The sequence below is a fragment of the Podarcis vaucheri genome, assembly GCF_965113315.1.
Source record: "Podarcis vaucheri genome assembly, chromosome: 17".
Taxonomy (NCBI): domain Eukaryota; kingdom Metazoa; phylum Chordata; class Lepidosauria; order Squamata; family Lacertidae; genus Podarcis; species Podarcis vaucheri.
The window spans coordinates 16,794,957-16,816,340 of NC_138755.1; the positions used below are offsets into that span (position 1 = coordinate 16,794,957).

The 21,384-nt window shown below is 41.7% G+C and overlaps 1 protein-coding gene across 13 annotated transcripts in view; it reads left to right on the forward strand.

Moving 5' to 3' along the window:
- The window catches only part of BNC2 (basonuclin zinc finger protein 2), a 409,457-nt gene that overhangs the window by 239,141 nt on the left and 148,932 nt on the right, over positions 1-21,384 (forward strand). Inside the window, exon 1 of one of the 13 annotated variants that reach the window (XM_082204623.1) lies at positions 20,670-20,706. The exons of the other annotated variants lie outside the window; for them this stretch is intronic. Within the exon in view, the coding sequence (XP_082060749.1) occupies positions 20,701-20,706 (6 nt within the window). The 5' untranslated portion in view covers positions 20,670-20,700. Of the gene's footprint in view, positions 1-20,669; positions 20,707-21,384 lie in introns of those variants that run through there. 13 annotated transcript variants of the gene reach the window in all.

Consider the following 21,384-nt stretch of genomic DNA (forward strand, 5'->3'; position numbering starts at 1 on the left):
CTCGACACGCAACTACGAAATCAATTCATAATTAAAATACACAATAATTGGGGGCGTTAAACCATTTCAAATTAAAATATACAATAAAACAAGCAATTAAGAAGCACAACAATTAAAGCAATTCAAAAACAGTTAAAGGAAAATTAGAAGAAATCTCTTCAGCAAAAAAAGTAGTGGGCCAATTTTGACTAAGCATCTTTCCAAACACCTTTGGCTAAACTATCAGCTAATACTGGCAAACCTGGTGACATTTTGCCAAGAGCTGCTTGTACACGGGGTTGTTTTTAGTGACTATTACCGCACTCTTTCTGAATACCCTGTGGTGAACTGTCACTGGTTGTGCTGCCAGTGGAAAGTTCCCAATTCTTAGAATGTAAGACTTGAAATTTTCCGGGGCATCAGCAGTGTCATCCTGGTTTCTGATTTGGTTGTGGAATATCCTAGCTTTGATTTGGACATCCCTATTTTCGTTGGAGAAATGTTGGAGGGTATGGAGTTATGCAACCCCCGAGCCAAGGAGATCAGTAACTATGCAACCTTTAGAAGACATCTGAAGGCAGCCCTTCAGAGAAATGTTGGAGAGTCTGACACACCTCTCATAGGTATTGCTTCTCATTCTTCTTGAGTATTTTTGCCTCCTATATGCCCTTAACTATTGTAATGCTTCTTGCATACATGGATAGGGGATAGAGAAAGGTGTGAGAGAATGTGCATTTAGGAACGAGCTTATTGTACAATTCCTCTCTCCACTTCTGCCTGTGGCCCTTTTGCCCCTCACATACCACCCCTTAAACGACCCTTGGTTTGAGAGAGCTTCCTTGACTCTGCCTTAGACACAATGAAATATTCCCCAAGATAACCGATGTCAAAGCAAAGCTAACAGAAGACTCTTTTTGTTAAAAAAAAAGGGGAGGGGGAGAATCAGGACTACAGTTGTAATAATTCTTTTGTTCCAGTTAATTGTGTGCCACGCCGCTGATAAGTCAAAAGCCTTAGATCATTTTAAATATATTTTGATTTTAATGGAAAGAACTGGTATCGCAGAAAATCATTTGAAAAGATGGATGGTCCTTAAGCAGTCATGTTGGAGAGTTTGTTACAGCTTTTTAATGCAGCGTTTAAGTGTATGTAACCCACAGGCAAGACTTAATATACATAGCCAATGGGTATTCTTGTCTCTTGTTAAATTAAGGGGAAAAACATTTCCTGCTAAAAATAGTTAGGCGTTCTTCCTTATTTGAAATGTACATTATTTGAGGCTACTTTTTAGACAAAGTGATACAACCATGTACAAATATGAATCCTTAAACTCCGACAACGAAACCAGTTAAAGCAATTAATATATCCCATTCCATATCAGGATGATACGGACACTAAGATGGAAAGTAGGAGAAGGGAAGAATGAACTGGAGCATCTGCCATTTTAAAGTTGTGCCTAGATGTTGCATTTCTAAATGCCCTGCTATTCTGCGGTGACTATTCTGTGGTGAAATTCAGGCAACTGTATGAGTTATTGTTGGGGTGCAGGTGGTGCTGTGGGTTAAACCACAGAGCCTAGGACTTGCTGATCAGAAGGTCGGCGGTTTAAATCCCTGCGATGGGGTGAGCTCCCGTTGCTCGGTCCCTGCTCCTGCCAACCTAGCAGTTCGAAAGCATGTCAAAGTGCAAGTAGATAAATAGGTAATGCTCCAGCGGAAAGGTAAACGGTGTTTCCATGCACTGCTCTGGTTTGCCAGAAGCGGCTTAGTCATGCTGGCCACATGACCCGGAAGCTGTACGCCGGCTCCCTTGGCCAATAAAGCGAGATGAGCGCCACAACCCCAGAGTTGGCCACGACTGGACCTAATGGTCAGGGGTCCCTTTACCCTTTATGAATTGTTGTTGTTAAAATTTATATACCGCCCTTCATCCAAAGATCTCAGGGCAGTTGACAAGTTAAAAATATATGATAAAAAGTACAAAATAAATTGTGAAACCAAAACAAAACAATAACACCTCTCCACACACAAACACATATACAAGTCCATAGAATATTAATCAGCTAAAGGCCTGGTTAAAGAGGAACATTTTCACCGGAAGCCTAAAGATGTATAATGAAGGTCCCAGATGAACCTTCCTGGAGAAAGCATTCCATAAATGGGGAGCTGCTCCAGAAAAGGTTCATTCTTGTGTTCCCACCCTGGACCTATCATGGAAAGGGTGCATGAAGAAGGGCCTCAGATGGTGAATGCAGAGTCTGGATCAGTTCATATGGGGAGAGATGGTCCTTGAGGTATTGTGGTCCTCAGCCATTTAAGGCTTTATAGGTCAAAACCAGCACTTTGAATTGGACCCGGAAACTAACTGGCAACCAATGTAGTCAAGCCAGAGCAGTCAAGTTTGATACTAACATCCATGTTACTATTTTTTTTCCTGATAAAGCTATTTCAGACCCTCCTATTTTATAGTCCATTGTCAGATGTAATGCTCATCAATTGGAGAAGAAGGTGTTGGATCCACAGATCTCATGCTGCTTTACTCAGCTCATGGGTCATGTGTTTCACCATGTGTTCGAGCATTGCGTGGGGAACAAATCAAAATTGGTTCAATTGATAGCCCTAAGTCATAGAGGACACCCATCTCCCAAAAAGTTATAAGCCTGATTGAAATGAATGGGGTCTGTGCAAGAGCACTACTGTTTCGTTTGAAGGAGCTTGTGCAGGAGAACTTTCTGTGGTTTGAGTCTCCTGGTTTTCCCAAATCACTATTACAAGGACTTCATGCACTGATTTCATTCAGTTATCATATCAAATCATGGTTTGATGTTCGATAAATGAGTCATTTGCTTGCATGCTCCTTCCCTCCCTTGGAACCCCCATGATTTCCTCTTGCATTGTAAAAACCAGAGTTTTGGTATTAAATCCAAACTGGGCAAAAAACAGATTGCCTGGATTGGTGCATAATGCCAAATGATGGTTTGCTACAAAAGAGGAAGTGAAAATGTGATTTTGCATGTGCAAGAGGAGGGGGGAGTACACAACCCCCCAAGCCATTCATGTAATAACTATCTTACGGTTATTTTTATTACTACTGCGAGAAGCAAAGTTACAGGGAACCAGACACAGGGCCTTCTCTGTAGTGGCACCCTCTCTGTGTAACACTTTCCCATCAGATGTCAAGGAGATAAATAACTATGCAACTTTTACAAGACATCTGAAGGCAGTCCTGTATCAGGAAGTTTTTAATGTTTGATTTTTTATAACATTTTATGTATTCTGAAAGCCACCCAGAGTTGTTGGGGAAACCCAGCCAGATGGGTGGGGTATAAATATTATTATTATTATTATTATTATTATTATTATTATTATTATTATTATTTGGACAGAGTTGTGAACTGATGTTAAGTGAACTCTTTCTACTGTTTTAAAAAGAAAAATATATTCTAAGTTCAGTTTGACAGGTTTGAAGGCTGGCTAGCCACACTGATGGTGTTATGAGTGAATACAGGCCAAGTCTGGGATCTTGGGCTCCCCTCTCATGGGATTGAGGCATTTCAAACCAAACTCCAATTCTACTGTGAACTTGGTGTTTACAACATGCAATCACACTTCTTGCCAGTCAAAACAACTCTCTTGTAGTTATGTTAAAGAGAGCAGGAGAAGATACCCACAAGTGGTCCCTGAGTCTTCAGTATCAGGGCCCCATATTTGGCACTGGGGTCACCCTTCCATCATCCTATTTACCACAAATATGCAGCAAGTATGCCCATTGCATAGGGAGATGGTTTCCTGATCCTGTGGAGAGACACTCTCATGCATGTTTCCTCTTCCTGTTCTTCCTGTGAATTCAAACAACCTTTCTTGATAGTTCTTTGGTGGTTGTTCCATGTTCTTGGCAGTCAGTAACATTTTTTTACAAATTTGATTAGGCTGGGATGTCCTAATTAAGATGTGCAGTCACATTTCTCAGCATCTGTCAGAAAGCCTTTCTTTGGGAAGTCTTATTTGAGCATTTTGTAACATTTCACTATTTCCATCATTTCAATCACTTTACTAGTTTAATTATTTGAGAGCTATAGCATTTACCTGCAAGCTGCAGGATAGAGGTGGAGAACCTGCAGCTCTGAAGACAGTGTTGGCCTATAGATCATCACCCCACCCATTAGTTGGTTAGTTTTCCAGAGCCATGGGCCCACCACAGAAAAAGCCCTAACCTTGCACCCACCAATCTCAGTGTCCAAACTGGCACGTAAATGAGAAGGGCATCTAATGTTGATCTTCGAATGTGGGCAGGTTGATATGGGTGAAGCTGGCATTTTATTTAGCTCCAACCGAAATCATTTAAGCCAACACCTCTAGCCATTGGCCAGGCTCACTGGGGCTGATGGGAGTTGAAGTCCAACAATATCTAGAGGGCCTAAGGTTCCTCACACTGGATTTAAAGCTGTAATAACTGAAATTAGCACTTTAAATTGGGTCTAGGAACCTACCAGTAATCCAGTGCAGCTGGTATAGTGATGGTATGACATGATTCAACCACCCAACCTCCCAGGACTTTTGCACCAAACGTCTTATTTCATTGACTACATTATGCACAGAGATCATGAAAAATAAAACACAAGTTGCTTATCTGCATGTTACAGATAGGTAGCCGTGATGGTCTGCCATAGTCAAAATAAAAAAATTCCTTCCAGTAGCACCTTAAAGACCAACTAAGTTAGTTCTTGGTATGAGCTTTCGTGTGCATGCACACGTATCTGAAGAAGTGTGTATGCACACGAAAGCTCATACCAAGAACTAACTTAGTTGGTCTTTAAGGTGCTACTGGAAGGAATTTTTTTATTTTATCTGCATGTGTTTTTCTCCAAGTCGTCAACTTCTCCATCTCAAATGTCCCTTCTCCTTTAAAGGGACATTTTTAAAAGAGGTTATGAAGGAAAATGTCCAGCTTGCCCCTCAAGACACATCTTCTCCTTTGTGGAGAGGAGTGGAGTCCAGCTCTCTAGCTAGAGATTCTGAATGCTCCTGGAGTTGGCTTTGCAAAAGTGCAGGGCTTAAATATGGGACTGCACAGATGCTTACTTGCAACTCGTGTTCTTCAAGTGGTCAACTTGGTTTTCTTTAACAGTATTCTCCTTTTACCAAAGAAAAGGCAAGGTTGTTGTTTTTCTGCCCAATTATGCAATATTACATTACAAAACAGCTACTTAATTTCAGGAAACAGCCTAATCAGTATGAACACATTGAAAATGGGCTGCATATTCTATTAATTGTTTGTATGCAGAGGAAAAGAACTAGTCAGGCAGAGATATTATTTGGTTTCTGGCAATTGCTTTGCCAAACTATCTCCAGATGTCGCAGGGAGGTGGGGAATGGAGAAACAGGATCCATATTTTTATTATTACATTGAAATGCTTTGCAGCACATTCGCATTTCATAATCTACGTTGGATGCTCGTTTTGTTTTGACTTATGTGCTTGTGCACTTGCGCTTCGCTTTCCCCCTCCTTTCATAGCTGTCAAATGATGTAAACAGCTTTCAGCAACATCTTCCAATGACATCTACATAATCTAATTGTAGGAAAGGAACTTCATGGTGGGAGCATCATCTGTGAAGAGAGTAATACTTGTGTTTCCTACTGTCCAAAAATCTTTACCCACGATTTTTATTTATTAAAAAAATCTTTACAAAACAAGATGATGCATGTTTGGATTTACGGAGGACCCCCCCCCTTCCAAAAATAGTTTAGTTCTGACCTTTAAAACTATGTGGCCTGAATTTCCTCAATGATTACCTTACATAGCATTTTTTTAAAAAAAAGAAGTTCTGGGATTGTTAACTTGTTTTGGAGGTGTCCTTTTCCCAAGCTGTTGTATGCAAATGTTTGCATTGCAAAAAGCAACAGATAATGTCTTTCCCAACAGTTTGCAATGGTTATTAGGAAAAAGGCCTGTGTATTTATTTGTGTTGGTGTTTTTTAAAGTTTGCATGGAAGCTGAAAGTGCTGAGTCTTTGATCTTTTTCTTTGGACAGCCAGTTATTCCATAAGGAGCTTTACCACTTTTTTTTAGTTAAGCCTACCATGCCTATTCTCACCACATCCAAAACACTAGTATCCTGAGTTCCTTAAGGATGCTAGTCCCTTTAAATCAAAGAAGAAAAAGAAGAATTTCGGGTGGGCAGCACACTTTACAGTTACTTCAAGATACTTGAGCATTGAAGGGGGGGGCGCAGTCTGGTCTCACAGGAAAAACTGTCCAATAAGCCTCACTCTTCCATGTGAGGGTCATGGAGGAAACCTTGGCTAGACATTTTGGTGACTAATTTAAAATATCTGGCAAGACGATTGATAGCGCCCTTCCTTTGTGTTGTGACAAATACATTTTGACTGCAGTTTATTAACATAATCCAACACAACCACAGACATATTGTAAGCATTATAGCATAGAATTAGAAACATTTTTTTTGCACATCACAGTCTTTGTTCTCTCTCTCTCCTTTTTCCTTGACAAGGATCTGGATAATTGCCTCAACAAATGAACCGCTGTGTTCAGTCTGTTTCTATAATTTCTTAAATTGTTTTTCGTTGTAAAACTAAGCAAGCTTTTTACTAAATATAAAAGAACCGCAGTATAATTACAGGAACAGTATATTATTAAAAAGTGTGACAGAAATGGCACTTAAACTGACAGCTACTTTCTCTTTGCGTCTGTGCAACAAATTAAATATCTCCTTGAGAGCATTAGTGAGCAACAGTGTCTTTTACATAGCGATCTAGTCTACCTAATCTAATCTAATTTCATCTATTCTTCCATCCTCACAAGAATTAAAAGAATGTGGTCCTTTACCCTTTAAGACAGGGACTGGCTTCCAGCCACCCAGCTTGGCAATACTAATGATATGGAGCCTGCAGTATGGCATAACCATTTGGTCTTCTGCCCTGTTTTAGGAGGTGTCTGTAAAACAAGTTTAATCTGCTGACATGGTGGGATACAGTGGGTTTTACAGCACTTTTGCAGGGGATGCACTTGCCACAGGGGCTTGCCTCTCAGATTTATGGCCATAGAATAATAGAATCATGGAACTGAAGATATTGGAAGGGTCCCAGGGTCATCTAGTCCAACCATCTGCGATGCAGGAATGTCAACAAATCTGAATGTCAAATGTTAACGTTTGCATGCTCATAGAGCAGTTCCAAGGTCCAAGTTGCCTTTGAGCCCCTCCCACACTGCTTGTGTCCACATGTTCATGAGAAAGAGCACTTGGTGTCCTCAGCTGTGGGTCTTATTGGGATTATACTGGATGAAGGTGATGGATGTTTGGGGTTGGTGAAGGACCCTGGGTGAAAGGCAGGGAGAAGAAAGGAAAGCTCCCCTGTGAGGGCTGGGAGAGTCCACCTGTTTCAGTGTCAGACAAGGGTTAAGACCTACCTTTGAAAGAGGACCCTGCACTTTCTTTTCCTTTTATGTTTTTTATTATTTAGATTAGTTTGTTTTTAATGGTATTGCATTATGCCTTAGTAACATTGTATAGAAAAAGAAATAGCACTTGGAGAGGAAACATTTGAACTTCAAATAAGAATCCCAGCAGCGGTGTGTTGATGTGGCAAATTAAAATTGGGCAAATACAGGTTAACCTCGTTGGCACATTCTTTTGGAGGTTGGTGGTGGAGGTTGAGGTTGATAGAGTTTCAGAGGTGTTGGGAAAGCTAGACAATTTAGACATGGCCACCAGCTATGACAGGGACGCGGGTGGCGCTGTGGGTTAAACCACAGATCCTAGGACTTGCCGATCAAAAGGTCGGCGGTTCGAATCCCCGCGACGGGGTAAGTTCCCGTTGCTCAGTCCCTGCTCCTGCCAACCTATCAGTTCGAAAGCACATCAAAGTGCAAGTAGATAAATAGGTACCGCTCCGGCCGGAAGGTAAACAGCGTTTCTGTGCGCTGCTCTGGTTCGCCAGAAGTGGCTTAGTCATGCTGGCCACATGACCCGGAAACTGTACGCCGGCTCCCTTGGCCAATAAAGTGAGATGAGCGCCGCAACCCCAGAGTTGGTCACAATTGGACCTAATGGTTGGGGGTCCCTTTACCTTTACCCACTATGACAGGTTTCAAGGTCGGGTTTACATACTACAGAATGCAAATTGGTTAGTGCACTGATGAGGGCTCAGACAAATATGAAGCATTAATTGGACAGTCAAAGAGGCACGCCAGAAGGCCTTGGAAATCATAAATAGCTTAGACACCACCTGTTCGTATGGGGGAGAGCAGCGGTTTCCCGAACGTGGGTATTATGTTTGTGAGGCATTAGGAGATTGGCCAAGGAAATTCCAGCAATTGCGTGGCTCACTATCCTTCGCAGACCATTCTAAGGACGGCAAACTGCGGGATATGCAAATGACGCACAGAACAGTTTGCATAATGTCACAACTGCCAAATTGTTCGGATGCATGATGTGTACGGTCGGAGAATTTTCGTGGCCTCTTTTGGTTTGAAGTGGGTTTGAGTCATGGGTAGTTCTTTTAGACTGGAAAAGTCTTGAGATGTGAATAATTGTTGGATGTTTAAATTTGATTTAACGTTTTGACCAACAACTTGTGAGTTAAGTTGATTTTAAGTTTATTAAAGGTTCTTAAGTTTTTACATGTTTTCTTAAGTAAGAAGAAGAAGAGGAAGAGGAAGAGGAAGAAGAAGAAGAATCCCAGCCAGTGTCGGGTGTTTTGGCCCAGTAGGTTAGATCTTTGTCTTGCCTGCCCCTGCAGGTTAACTTTGACAGGTGAGGGAGACCACTCTACTCTCTAATATTTCATATCATTATGATGTCAGGTGATCGAGAGTTGGGTGACCCAGCCAACTTGCCAGGAAGAAAACACTTTCCAAGCAGGATTGGACTCCCTTCACATCAGTGGAGCCCCAGCTCCACCCGCTTCGCTTACCTTCCCAGGGGCTGCCGCCGCCACTACCACCACCGCTGTTGCTTCTTCTTCTTCTCGTGGGTAGGCAGAGTGAGCTTGTCCGCCCCGCTCTCTGGCCCACAGGAGCACCAGGGCGGCGACGGCGGCTGGAGGAAGTGGCCACACCGCGAAGCTGCGACTCCCAGCGATGGCGGCAGGAGGAAGAGGCCGAGCGGCGGCGCCTCTACCAATTAAACGCTGCACCTGGTTTACCTCAGTGCAGCGTGGGGACGTCTCTGGTGAACCGGATTCGCATTTCCGCTCCTCCACATGCAGCTGCTGGGTGACCTTGGGCTAGTCACACTTTTCTCAGCCTCACTCACCTCACAGAGTGTTTGTTGTGGGGGAGGAAGGGAAAGGAGAATGTTAGCCGCGTTGAGACTCCTTAGGGTAGTGATAAAGTGGGATATCAAATCCAAACTCCTCCTCCTCCTCCTCCTCTTCCTTCTTCTCTGTCAACCAAACGCCACTGAGGTAAACCAGACATTTGAGTGGCAGAGCCACTGCCTCTCAGCCTCTTCCTCCCATCGCCATCGCTGGGAGTCTTGGCTTTGCAGCAGGTTCCAGCTTCATGACGCTGGCTGGATTTACAAGCCTGGGGGGGCGCATCCGGCCCCCGGGCCTAACCAATCCATTAAAGAAACTCAAACAAACAAGCAAAAAATAATGATGATGCTGGGTGGTATTCAACTAAGTTTTACACAGAGTAGACCTATTGGCATGAATATAACCAAGTTAGGTCTTTTAATCTCAGTGGGTCTATTCTGAGTAAATTTTAATTGAATGTCACCTTATGATCCTGCTGCATTGGCTTAGACTTGTCTAATCATAATTCAAAGAAAACTGGAATTTGTGTACTACGGTATGTTCAGGCCGAGTTGGAAAGTAAAACTAGACGAGCTTCAGAAATACTACTTCCTCTTCTCTCTCTCTCTCTCTCTCTTTTTAATTGGAAAGGATTTGAATTTGTAAAAGACTTTTTATTAAAAAAAAAGTCTGAGTACAAATCATGCCATGCAGTATTGCCAAAATAAACTTGGCACAACACATTTTCTTCCCGATTTTTTTATTTATTTTAGGTGTTGGCATGTACTGAATATTAATGGAGCACCACTTCCAATTGCTGGCATAATGTTTTCTTCCTAGAAACACTGGTGGTTCTTTTTAAACCACCAGAAACAAGTGTGCCGTTCACGGTCTTCAATTACGCTTGAACATAAGTGATTTTTAAAAACGACAACTTTTTTTCTGGCGAGTTTATCTTGCGAAGTTGTAAAAAGGTTATTAAATTATGACTAATCCCTGACACTACAAATCATTTTCCTCTTGTCCTCCTAGTAATTCTGTTTTCTTTAATTAAATTTATTATGCATCCTGTATCACCAAATACATACACTGTCGTCAATGTGTCAGTGAGAAACCAAACTATACTCAACAAGTTATAATGAAGAGAGGATCGCACTCTGAAGAGCACAGCTAATAGGTGCCTGACTACCAGAATCCAAACGAATTTTGTGATTTTGGGGTAGCAGGGGGAATCGGCAAAAAAGTTTAAACATTTGGCTCGCACCTGAAATCTGAATGACTGATATATGGGGATGGGGATGGGGCACAGTGGTGGGGAACAGAATTTGAGTAAAGAAGATCAAGGCATCTTGGGTCAAATGATTTCAGGCAGTAGGACTGAGAAAGTCTACGAATTAGATAATTTCAAAAGCGATTGAAAGTCCTGGACTAGATTCAACGTAAGTCCATTTTGTAGACTCATTGTACCATAGTCTTTTTGTGTGCATCGTCAAGCCTTTCCACCCGGGAAATATTAATAAACTATGTTTCTGATAAGCTCTGTGAGCAGACTTGGCGGCCACGGGCAAGCATTATTCAGGGCATTGTGATTACTAAAATTGGAGCCCTTTTATGACCATAATAAACCAAGTCCAGTCATTGGCCTGAACATGAAAGGCAAGAGGCAGGTACAAAAAGAGGCATCTCTTTGAATACCGGTCCCACTCACTTAGTCTCCGACCGTCCCACGCTACATCAGGAGGGTCTGAAGGGAGCTTTGATTCATGTCTGCTTGAATGAAGGTTGAACCCTATTATGATCAGGGACCACAATTACTTCGCCCCCTGCACAACTTTCCCACTCACTATGGAAAGATCCACTGCTCACTCGGATCCACCCACCCCATTTCAAGGAATTTTGCAAGGACTGGACTGAAAGGAGTTGGAAGTGTCTGTTATCTAATAATAATTGTTCACATCCAATCATATTTTATGATATTGCCGAGGGCAAACTAAGCCAATACAGAGTAAACACATTTCTCTGGGCTGGCCTCAGTGATGTTGTCATGTAGGCAAGTCTGATTGGCTGCATAAAATCATGACATCATGTCTGTGAAGAGCCACACATGTAAACAAAAATCCCCCCCCCGAAACATTTTGGCCTTCCCACAACATGAAGTGTGCAGCCTTGCAGCAAACCTTACTACAGCTGTCTTAATTCAAATTTCTTGGCCCTCTTCCTCTCCCCTACTTATATTTTCTTCTTCTGCCTGTCTTTATTCATCCTCATTCCCTTTGTTCTTCTTGCTGACACCATCTTCTTTCTTCTTCCCTCCCGTTTCCCATATTTTACTTTAGGATTTCTCTTTTCTACCTATCCTCAATAGGTAAAAAAAAAATCTTTCCAAAAATAATTAAAAGAGAAGAGAAACCATCAGACTCCACCCCCCACTCTGACCTGCTTTCCCCCTAACTGAACAGTTTCACCTTCCTTCTATCGTCTCTCTTCTCATTGGTTTTAACTCCTTATGTTCAAGTTCCTTTCACCCTCTCTTAGATTCTTCCTATGTTATGTCTGCATGTCTACTTTAGAGTACACCTGAAGGCAGAGGCTATAGGTGTTTGATAAATAATACTTTATTTTTACAAAACAGCAGCCCTAGGTCCAATGGGACTCAGCCCATAGAAGTGGCCTGGTAAACTACCATATTGGCCTGAATATAAGCCTCACTTTTTTCTCCAAATTCTGACCATGAAAAGTTAAAGTGCCGCTTAAATTCGCAACCTTACAAAAACTGGCTTTTACGATATTGCTGCTGAAACAAACATGGTAAAACGGAACGGGTGTGAGTGCCTGTGGAATTTTAAGAGAGCAGCTTATATTTGGGTAGTGTCTTTCTCTCTCTCTCTCTCTCTCTCCCCCCCCCCCCGCAATGAATTGTAAAGGTATGGCTTATATCCGGGTGCAGCTTATATTTGTGCCAATATGCTATGTGTGTACAGGAGCAACAGCATCAAAGTGACATCAGTAGCAGGAATGCTTCCTGCAGAATCAAATTTTCCCTTTCTAACCAAGCAAGAAGGCATGTTGGCTTTCGTAAACCAAGTTGAGTGCTTTTTGACCCAACATAGAAGTCATTGTTATAAATTGTGGAAGAGCTCAGAGTTTTGTTGGTGTTTCCGTCTGTCTCTGTGTGTAAATCAGCTAGGGTCACAAGTAAAAGATTGATATTCTCTGCTCCATTTGCTGCTGCCAAGAGGTTAGGATGACAATAATGTGGAAGAAGGCTGGCTGCTTTCCACCACAAACATATAAACAAGCAACTGTTTGTAACGAAGCTTGGTTGTTGGAGCTAAATGAATAATTGTGTGCATTTATTTGTATTAATCTCAGCAGAATGCCCTTCACCTTTACACTTCATAAATAGAGAAGGAGGTGCTGCTGCTGCTGCTGTACACAACTGGTTTCTTGGTGCATCAGGTCCAGGTTTTCCCATAATCGATTGGCATGCTTTTTCTTGTGCAAATGCTTTTCCTTCTTCCAAAATGGCAGGGTTTTTTCACCCTCAATGAATCCTAATGCTGTAAAGCTGTACCCTTGCCCTCCCCCCCCACTAATTAGTGACCACACACAAATGGCTTTAGAGCCTTGATTCAAAACACTAATGCAATAAAACTGATTTGAGTTTCAGGGAGCAAGGGTTCTTCATGAAAGAAACGTTTTAGTGTATTCTCTCAAAGAGGGCCTGGTTTACTTATCTCACCACTGCATACCAAGTGATGGATGACCCAACTTCTGGGCGACCACAATGTGTGACCTCTCACTGGTGGACCTCCCGAGTTGTCCTTTTAGTTTTCAATTATTTATCTAGATTGGGTTAGTGAGTCTGGCTGTTAAGCAGAAAGTTGGTGGTTCAAGCCCACCCAGGGACTGCTGTGGGCAAGATTCCTGCATGGCCGGGGATTGGACTAGATGCCCCTTGTGGCCCCAACTCTATGATTCAATGATCACAGGATCACAGAACTGTAGAGTTGGAAGGAACCACCAAGATCATCTGGTACAACCGGATATGCAATGCAAGATCCCACCTTTATATTACCAAATACCAGATCCCTGCTATATACACCACAGATTAAAAGTACCCTTTTTATATGCCTGATGTCACCATTTGGTTTCCAATAAACAATGCCCTTGTTCACGTTTTATCATGTACAGTAGCTGTGCATCATAGGCAGGGGATGAACGGATTGTGATTGGGACCTTGTTGCTCTCTAGATGCCATTTGGCCTCAACCCCCATCATCCCTGATTGTTGGACATGCTGGATGGTACTCAAGGAATTTGGAGACCAACAATATATTTAGCACTGCAGCTTCCCAATCCCTGCTTTATAACATATGTAAACAGGGTTATGTATGGATGCAGACATGTTGCAGATGGGTTGGAACAAAGTTGCCCTTGGGACGTATAGCAAGCTTCTTTGTTATTGTTGCCCGTTAATGAATTATTCCCTCTGTTTGTCTCTCTTCTTCTTCTTCTTCTTCTTCTTCTTCGACCTAGTTGTTGCTATCACCATATAAAGCTTAAGAAAATTTCAGGCCATTCGTTGTTTTGTGGAACTCCCACATTTTTTTTTTTTTTTAGTAAAAATGCTTACTGTTTTGAGGCATCATCACAGCCCCCTTTCACCTATTCTCAGACAGAAAGGGCATTGGAGTCCATCCCCCCCCCATCAAATCCACATTATTTAACCTTGCAGTGATTTATTGCACATTTACAGGACTGGATGTATGCAAAGATGTTTGTGTGCAAGAATGTGATAGCTATGAGATTCGTGTTTGCCCAATTTATCTTTCTGTCTTACAGTATGGATGATGGAAAAATTAAACAAACAATGTCAACATCCTTTTAACAAGGGTTAACAAGGGTCTGAGACCTGTGGGTATAGGGTGGTATATTATTATTATTATTATTATTATTATTATTATTATTATTATTAATCATTATCATTATTATTATCATTATTATTAATCTTACATCTCCTTGGAGGCAGTTTAGCAGGGTAAAGAGACTCCAATGAGGAAGACATACAGGCTTCTCTGCTCATGCGAAGTTTGCCGGATTTCATCGTAGCTGACTCAAACTTTACTAGATGGCTATATTTCTGAAATCTCCTTGCAGTGACCTTTATCTTCTTGCAATGGGTGATAGATAGTTGGATGGTTAATGATAGATAAATACAGTGGTACCTCGGGATGCGAATTTGATCCATTCCGGAACCCCATTTGCATCCTGAATGGAACGTAAGATGTGATGGCGCGTCTGCGTGTGCGCGGGTCGCGTTTCGCCACTACCACTCATGCGCGTGATGGCATTTTGAGCATCTGCACATGCGCGAGCAGCACAACCCGGAAGTAACACGCTCCATTGCCGCGGAGCGCAACTCGAACGCGCTCAACCCGAAGCGCATTCAACTCGAGGTATGACTGTAGTTAGATCGGAAGGAAGAGAAAGTTCCAACGAAGGAAGAATTGATAACAAAGATGATAGACTATGCTGAAATGGCAAAGATGACTGGGCAGATCAGTGACCAAGATGAAGAAAAGTTTGTACAAGACTGGAAAAAAATATAGAATACCTTAAATTTAATTGTAAAGAGTTAGAAACATTAGCAGGATTGATATAGCATCTATGAAGTACCATGTATTAAGGTTATTAAATGGATTTGAGATTGAATGGGAAAGATAAGATGTGTAATGAAGCAAAAGGGAGAAGTGGAAACCAGGGGTGGGGTGGGGGGAAAGTCCAGAAGGGACAAATAATTAATTAGTTTTAATTTGCATTACGTTGGAAATTTCAAATTTTTTTTTCCAGAAAGAAAGATAAATACCGTAGATAATACAACATGAGACACACATCTGTATGTAAAAATCCCAGCCCAAAAGAATACAAGAGGAGACAAAATATTTGCATATTTGTAGCAATACAGCTTCATATCTTTGGACTGGAAGCACTCATTCTGAACCAGTGGCAAATGTATGTAGAATGCTGCTCTATTTTGGGGGGAGAATTAAGAATGAAAAAAGCATGCTTATAGGTTTTGAGCTCAAGCAAGCAAATGTATTTGATAAATACTGTATGTGCACATAAGAACATTTAAAGGATACGTTCCCCCCCAAATGTATTCCTTTAGAATTGTTGTAGATTTTCATAATATTTCCTCCCACAAATATTTATATTCTAACTTACATCAAAAGGGCAGCTGTGGTTCTTGACTGAGTGTACCTATGCACCATATATATTTATATAAGAAGTGAGTCTACTGTAATTACCAGTTTGCAGAGCGAATTCCTGCAGGGTTTGTACTCTCCCCATTAGTAAAAGAGATAAGTTGAAATGTATTAAAATTTCACTGTACAACTGGGAGTTTTTGTTCACAGTAAATGTGTTAATGTTTCTTCATTGCTTGACTGTTTGTGTTTAAATTTAGGCAGCATGCCCAACAGGGACAAAATTATAGGATAAAACTATGTATAAAAGAAAATCCTTTAGAGAGAACCAATAAGGGTTATTTTTAATAAGCAATTACACATAATAACATTCTGCTCTGACCATGGAGTAAAGTTTTAACTGTCTCTTTCGCAATTACTGGAATCGCATTCTCTTTCATGTCAAAGTTTGGAAGACAGGAACAATGTCAATTTCTAATGTACCTCGTTAGCAAAAATATTATTGCTTGGCTTTTCCACAGTCTGCCAAATTAATAAAGAAGCACTTAACAATAATACTAATAAGATAATAAGGGAGCGCTTAAAATGGTATATTAATTATCAAAATTTAGTGATGAAAAAGTCCATTTTTTGGAGCGGGGGTCAGAAATAATCTTGATACAGTGTAATTTATGGATCTAAGGCACTTTGCAGAGTCTTTCAACTTTAATCTTTCTAAAGTGTTGGAAAATGTTTGAGGTGTTAGGGGTTAATGTTTACGGCGCTAGGCTCTCCAGCCCATCTTCCCAAAACAATTTTTTTATCCATACATTTATACCATATTGCATTTGTGGCAGTGAAGCTTCTGACATTTTTTGAGCCAGAGTGAGTCAAGGAATGTACATTTTGATGACGAAAAGAGAGAGAGAAAATTTAGCGCAAGGATTTTCCGTGTCCAGGTTAATTATTTGCGTTACTAGGATTCAGTTAAAAAACCAACCAAAAAGTGATATTGAGAAACATCTTCGGAAAAGTGCATTTGGAGAGAAAATACATTTAGAAATGCTTATTTTGTTGGAGGAGGTATTGAATAATATATGTCTAAACACAAAGGTATGAATATGAAATGATGTAGAGCAGAAATAGACTGAATCACCCATCCCTCCTCATTTAAACCCAGGTCTTCCAGGTCAAAGCTCCATTTGACCACACCGGCTAATTGCTGCTCCATCTTTTATGCAGTAATCATGTTTGGCAATGTACAGTATGGTTACCTAATGTTTCGTGCTGTAGAACATGCGTAGTGTGGAGTGCAAATGGGCAGCCCAAACATGCAGTGCACATAGGGAAAGGAGTCTCATCTTACAGTGCCACGCAATAGCTTCTTCCATTGTATTTTGCTACCTGTGTGTAGCCTATTATTTCAGAAGAGCAAGTGGTCTTTTGTGTGTGTGTGTGTGTGCGCGCGCGCGCGCGCGCCGCAATAAGGAAATCTTCAATAAATTTATATGAATAGAGAACTCCAGATTAGGTTTTTGTCGTGTTTCTGCGACAAATAGAAAGAGCAGCTGTTATATTTTAATGTAGGTTTGCTGAATCAGTGCACATTACATAAGAAGAATACTCCTGGATTGGACTAAAGGCCCATTTATTTCAGCATCCTGTTCTCACAGGGAAAGTAGTTCATTGTTGTCATGAACAGAAGCAGGGCTCCCCCCCCCACCAGCCGTTATTCTCCAGAACTCAGTTCTGGAACCTCTCAGGTGGGCGCTATTTCCATCATAAGACGGGGCCTCTTTTTCTAGAAAAACAGCACTGGCTAGAAGTCATTGAAAGCCATCCAAATTGATGAAAATCACTACCTGTTGTGGAAACAGGTGCCATAGTGTAGCTGTGTGAAGTACTATCTCCTTTTATTGGTCCTGAATCTTCTAGCAATCGGTTTACTTGGATGGGTCCTAATTATACTATTATGAAAAGACTATCCACTTTCTCTGCACCATAGGTAAAGGTAAAGGGACCCCTGACCATTAGGTCCAGTCGTGACCGACCCTGGGGTTGCGGCGCTCATCTCACTCTATAGGCCGAGGGAGCCGGCGTTTGTCCGCAGACAGCTTCCGGGTCATGTGGCCAGCATGACTAAACTGCTTCTGGTGAACCAGAGCAGCGCACGGAAACGCCGTTTACCTTCCCACCGGAAGGTACTATTTATCTACTTGCACTTTGATGTGCTTTCGAACTGCTAGGTTGGCAGGAGCAGGGACTGAATAATGGGAGCTCACCCGGTTGTGGGGATTTGAACCGCCGACCTTCTGATCAGCAAGTCCTAGGCTCTGTGGTTTACACCATACATATTTTTATATGCCTATATCATGTTCCCTGACCCGCCTTTCTGCCCCCTAAAACTCCAAGTATTGTAACCTTTCCTTGCAATATAATTGCTTGAGCCCCTTCACCATTTTGGTTGCTCCTCTCTGACCTTTTCCACCTCTACAAGTTGAAGTCAGAAGAACTGTGCACGGCATTCCAAATGCAGTCTAACTATAGTTTTGTATAACAGTCCGTTTTACTTTCAGTCCCATTCCTAATAATTCCTAACATGGATTTCACCATTTTCCCAACTGCTGTGCACTTGATTCTCTCTTAGAAACTGCATGGGGTGTTTTTGTTTCCCCCCCCTGAGTCTGACTACAGGGCTTCTTAGGACTGATAGAGGATTTCAAATGGCATTTTATCTTTCCCTTTCTTCTACTCCCCAGTGTCATTTTCATTTCCTTGCTTCTCCCCGAAGAACAGTTGTGCATGGTTTTGTAAAACATTTCTCTGCTACATGTTTTCCCACACTGAAAGTACCTTTGTTATCTCATCAGCCGTCTTACGTGTTGTTAGTATTCTTGCCATCATATCATATTAGTATTGTTTTCATGAATGCCACAGAGAAATATAATGATATTAGCACCTTTCAAATTGTATTAGTGAAAATAAATACAAGTCAGAAACAATACTAATATAATATGATGTAAAACTACTGATATAGCACTAAGATGCACTGAACCCCTCACAAGGTATATCTGACTGATACTGGGAAACAAGGGATGTAGCAAGGCTCAGGAGTATTTAGCAGTGCCGAAATGCAGGGTAAAGAATTATATTGTTCTACTTAAGGAGCCTCTAAAATCAGCACAGCACTTCATTGCGTTGCTTTGAAGCCTGATGAGGAACATTTGAGGGAGCTGGGTATGTTTAGCCTGGAAAAGAGGAGACTGAGATATGATCGCCATCTTCAAATATCTTCAAAGGTTGGAACAAGCTTGTTTTCTCCTGCTCCAGAACGATAGGACCTGAACCAATGGATTCAAGATACAAGAAGCGAGATTCCGAATAAACATCAGGAAGAACTTTCTGAGAGTAAGAGCAGTTAGACAGCAGAATGGTCTCCCTCAGAAGGTGGTGGAATCTCCTTCACTGGAAGTTGTTAAGCAGAGGTTGGGTGGCCATCTGTCATGGATGCTTTAGCTGAAATCCCTGCATTGCCTTAGGGTCCTTTCCAGCTCTACAGCTCTACAATTCTATGATTCTATGAAATGTGTGCCTTCAAAGTATGGTTTGAAAATGTGCAAAGTTAACTTGCTCGTATTCCAGAATTAAGTTGTACAGAGCTGTGTAAAATCTTAACACTCTGAATGTCCGTGAACCATAATTCCATCCCAGGCACAGAGATAGTGTGTAGTTCAGGACCTTTGCGTTTCCAAGTTCAAGGATTGTGTTTCAACAGTTTACACGTGCACTGTACCTGCCCACTTGGTCAGTTGCTGAATTTAAAAGGTGTTTTCCTGGTGTGCAAACATAGTTGTTTTTATCTCAGATTAATAACAGGGTAACCAAAGCCCAGGGATGCGGGTGGCGCTGTGGGTTAAACCACAGAGCCTAGGACTTGCCAATCAGAAGGTTGGCAGTTCGAATCCTGGTGACGGGGTGAGCTCCCGTTGCTCGGTCCCTGCTCCTTCCAACCTAGCAGTTCGAAAGCACGTCAAAGTGCAAGTAGATAAATAGGTACCGTTCTGGCAGGAAGGTAAACAGCGTTTCCGTGCATTGCTCTGGTTCGCCAGAAGCGGCTTAGTCATGCTGGCCACATGACCCAGAAGCTGTACGCCGGCTCCCTTGGCCAATAAAGCAAGATGAGCGCCGCAACCCCAGAGTCGGTCATGACTGGACCTAATGGTCAGGGGTCCCTTTGCCTTTTACCTTTAACCATAGCCCAGCCAAAGGGAATTGCTCTACCTCCCTCCCAAAGACTTTGCTCGCTTGCCTTTCCGAATTCCCTCTCTCCAGGCTTCTGTGGCTAAACTCCTCCCCACTTCCCCTAGGATTATGCAATGAAGTCCCACTTGAATTAAACAAAATACTGTCTCCCAAATCAAAATCTATATATGGGAGTTTCCTTGTTTTGTATTTTGTATCAGCAGTTGGAATAAATGACCTTCGCGTGACCTCCAGTTATAGGACTCTTATTATTATCTATTGCTTTTCAAACAATTGATATCAGGCTCATTTTATCAATTCTTCCTTTCCTCCCATACTACAGCACAAACTAGAGTAATTTCATCAACAGCCGTATCAGTACATCAATTCTTCTCCCTGCCACCACCAGCATTTCAATCAATTAATACTGGATTGATTTGTTCATTCTCAGGCCACCAGGCCTCCCCTGCCCGCTGCCCCCGTTATTGAAAAGCTACCATTACCACTAATGCTAACATATTGTAATATGATATCGAACAGCATTTCTAAACCCTTGAGTTAGACCCAAAGATAGGAAGCACTGCTAAAAAACCTTGGTGCTTAATGAAATCACAGGGCTTATTTTAGATTGTCTTCTTGTCTTTAAACATGATTTTAGTGGAAATAGGGTTTTTAAAGGGAAAGTGGATCTGCCATATAACTAGCATAGGGATGGATTTAGATGGAATTATGACTTTTCCATTGATATTATAAGGGTTCCTTGGAGACATTTATAATCTTACTGGAAATGCAAAAAACACTGTGTAAGGTCTATGTCTAACTACTTGTGGATTATTTACATGGCAGATCCTAACGCTTCTTGGGGGCCCTGGCTTATTGCACCCTGAATCTGCCTTCACATTCCGCTTGTAGTACATCTATACATTTCCTCCGTAATATCTCCTTGGGTGGTGGTAGTGTTTAGTTTCTCTCTTCCAGTCTGAGTCAGCAAAAAAAGATGTTGTGTTTTACTCTTAAGTGAATGCAGGCCAGTTATGCAGGTGGGGTTTATTTATATTGGTAGTAAATCTCATTACAATGCTCCTCGGCAGTCATAGCTAATCTTTTTAAATTTGTTTGACAGTTCTCTTTTAATATCTTCCATAATGGCGACTTAAAACACTTCTAAACTTGATTCCCACATCTAATCACCTGGACTGTGATCCAGTTTTTGAACCTCGCCATGGTGATTCTGCTCACAGCCCTTGGTTTGTTCCCTAGCTAAGCCCAGAGATGAGATAGAGACCATTTCCTCAAATCTGCCTCTAGTGGGCTATACCCTTTTATTTGTGTGTGAAGTACAGTGGTACCTCAGGTTAAGTACTTAATAGCTTAGGTTAAGTACTTATTCGTTCCGGAGGTCCGTACTTAACCTGAAACTGTTCTTAACCTGAAGCACCACTTTAGCTAATGGGGCCTCCCGCTGTGCCGCCGGAGCACGATTTTTGTTCTCATCCTGAAGCAAAGTTCTTAACCTGAAGCACTATTTCTGGGTTAGTGGAGTCTGTAACCTGAAGTGTATGTAACCTGAAGCGTATGTAACCTGAGGCACCACTGTAATGTAATTTAGGCTGCACCTATACTTTGGGGGCCCAAAGGTTTTCCCATCATCTACCAAAGCTATATACAGGGAGTGCTTTAAAAAAAATAAATTCTTTCTTGGAAGCCCATCTTGAAAT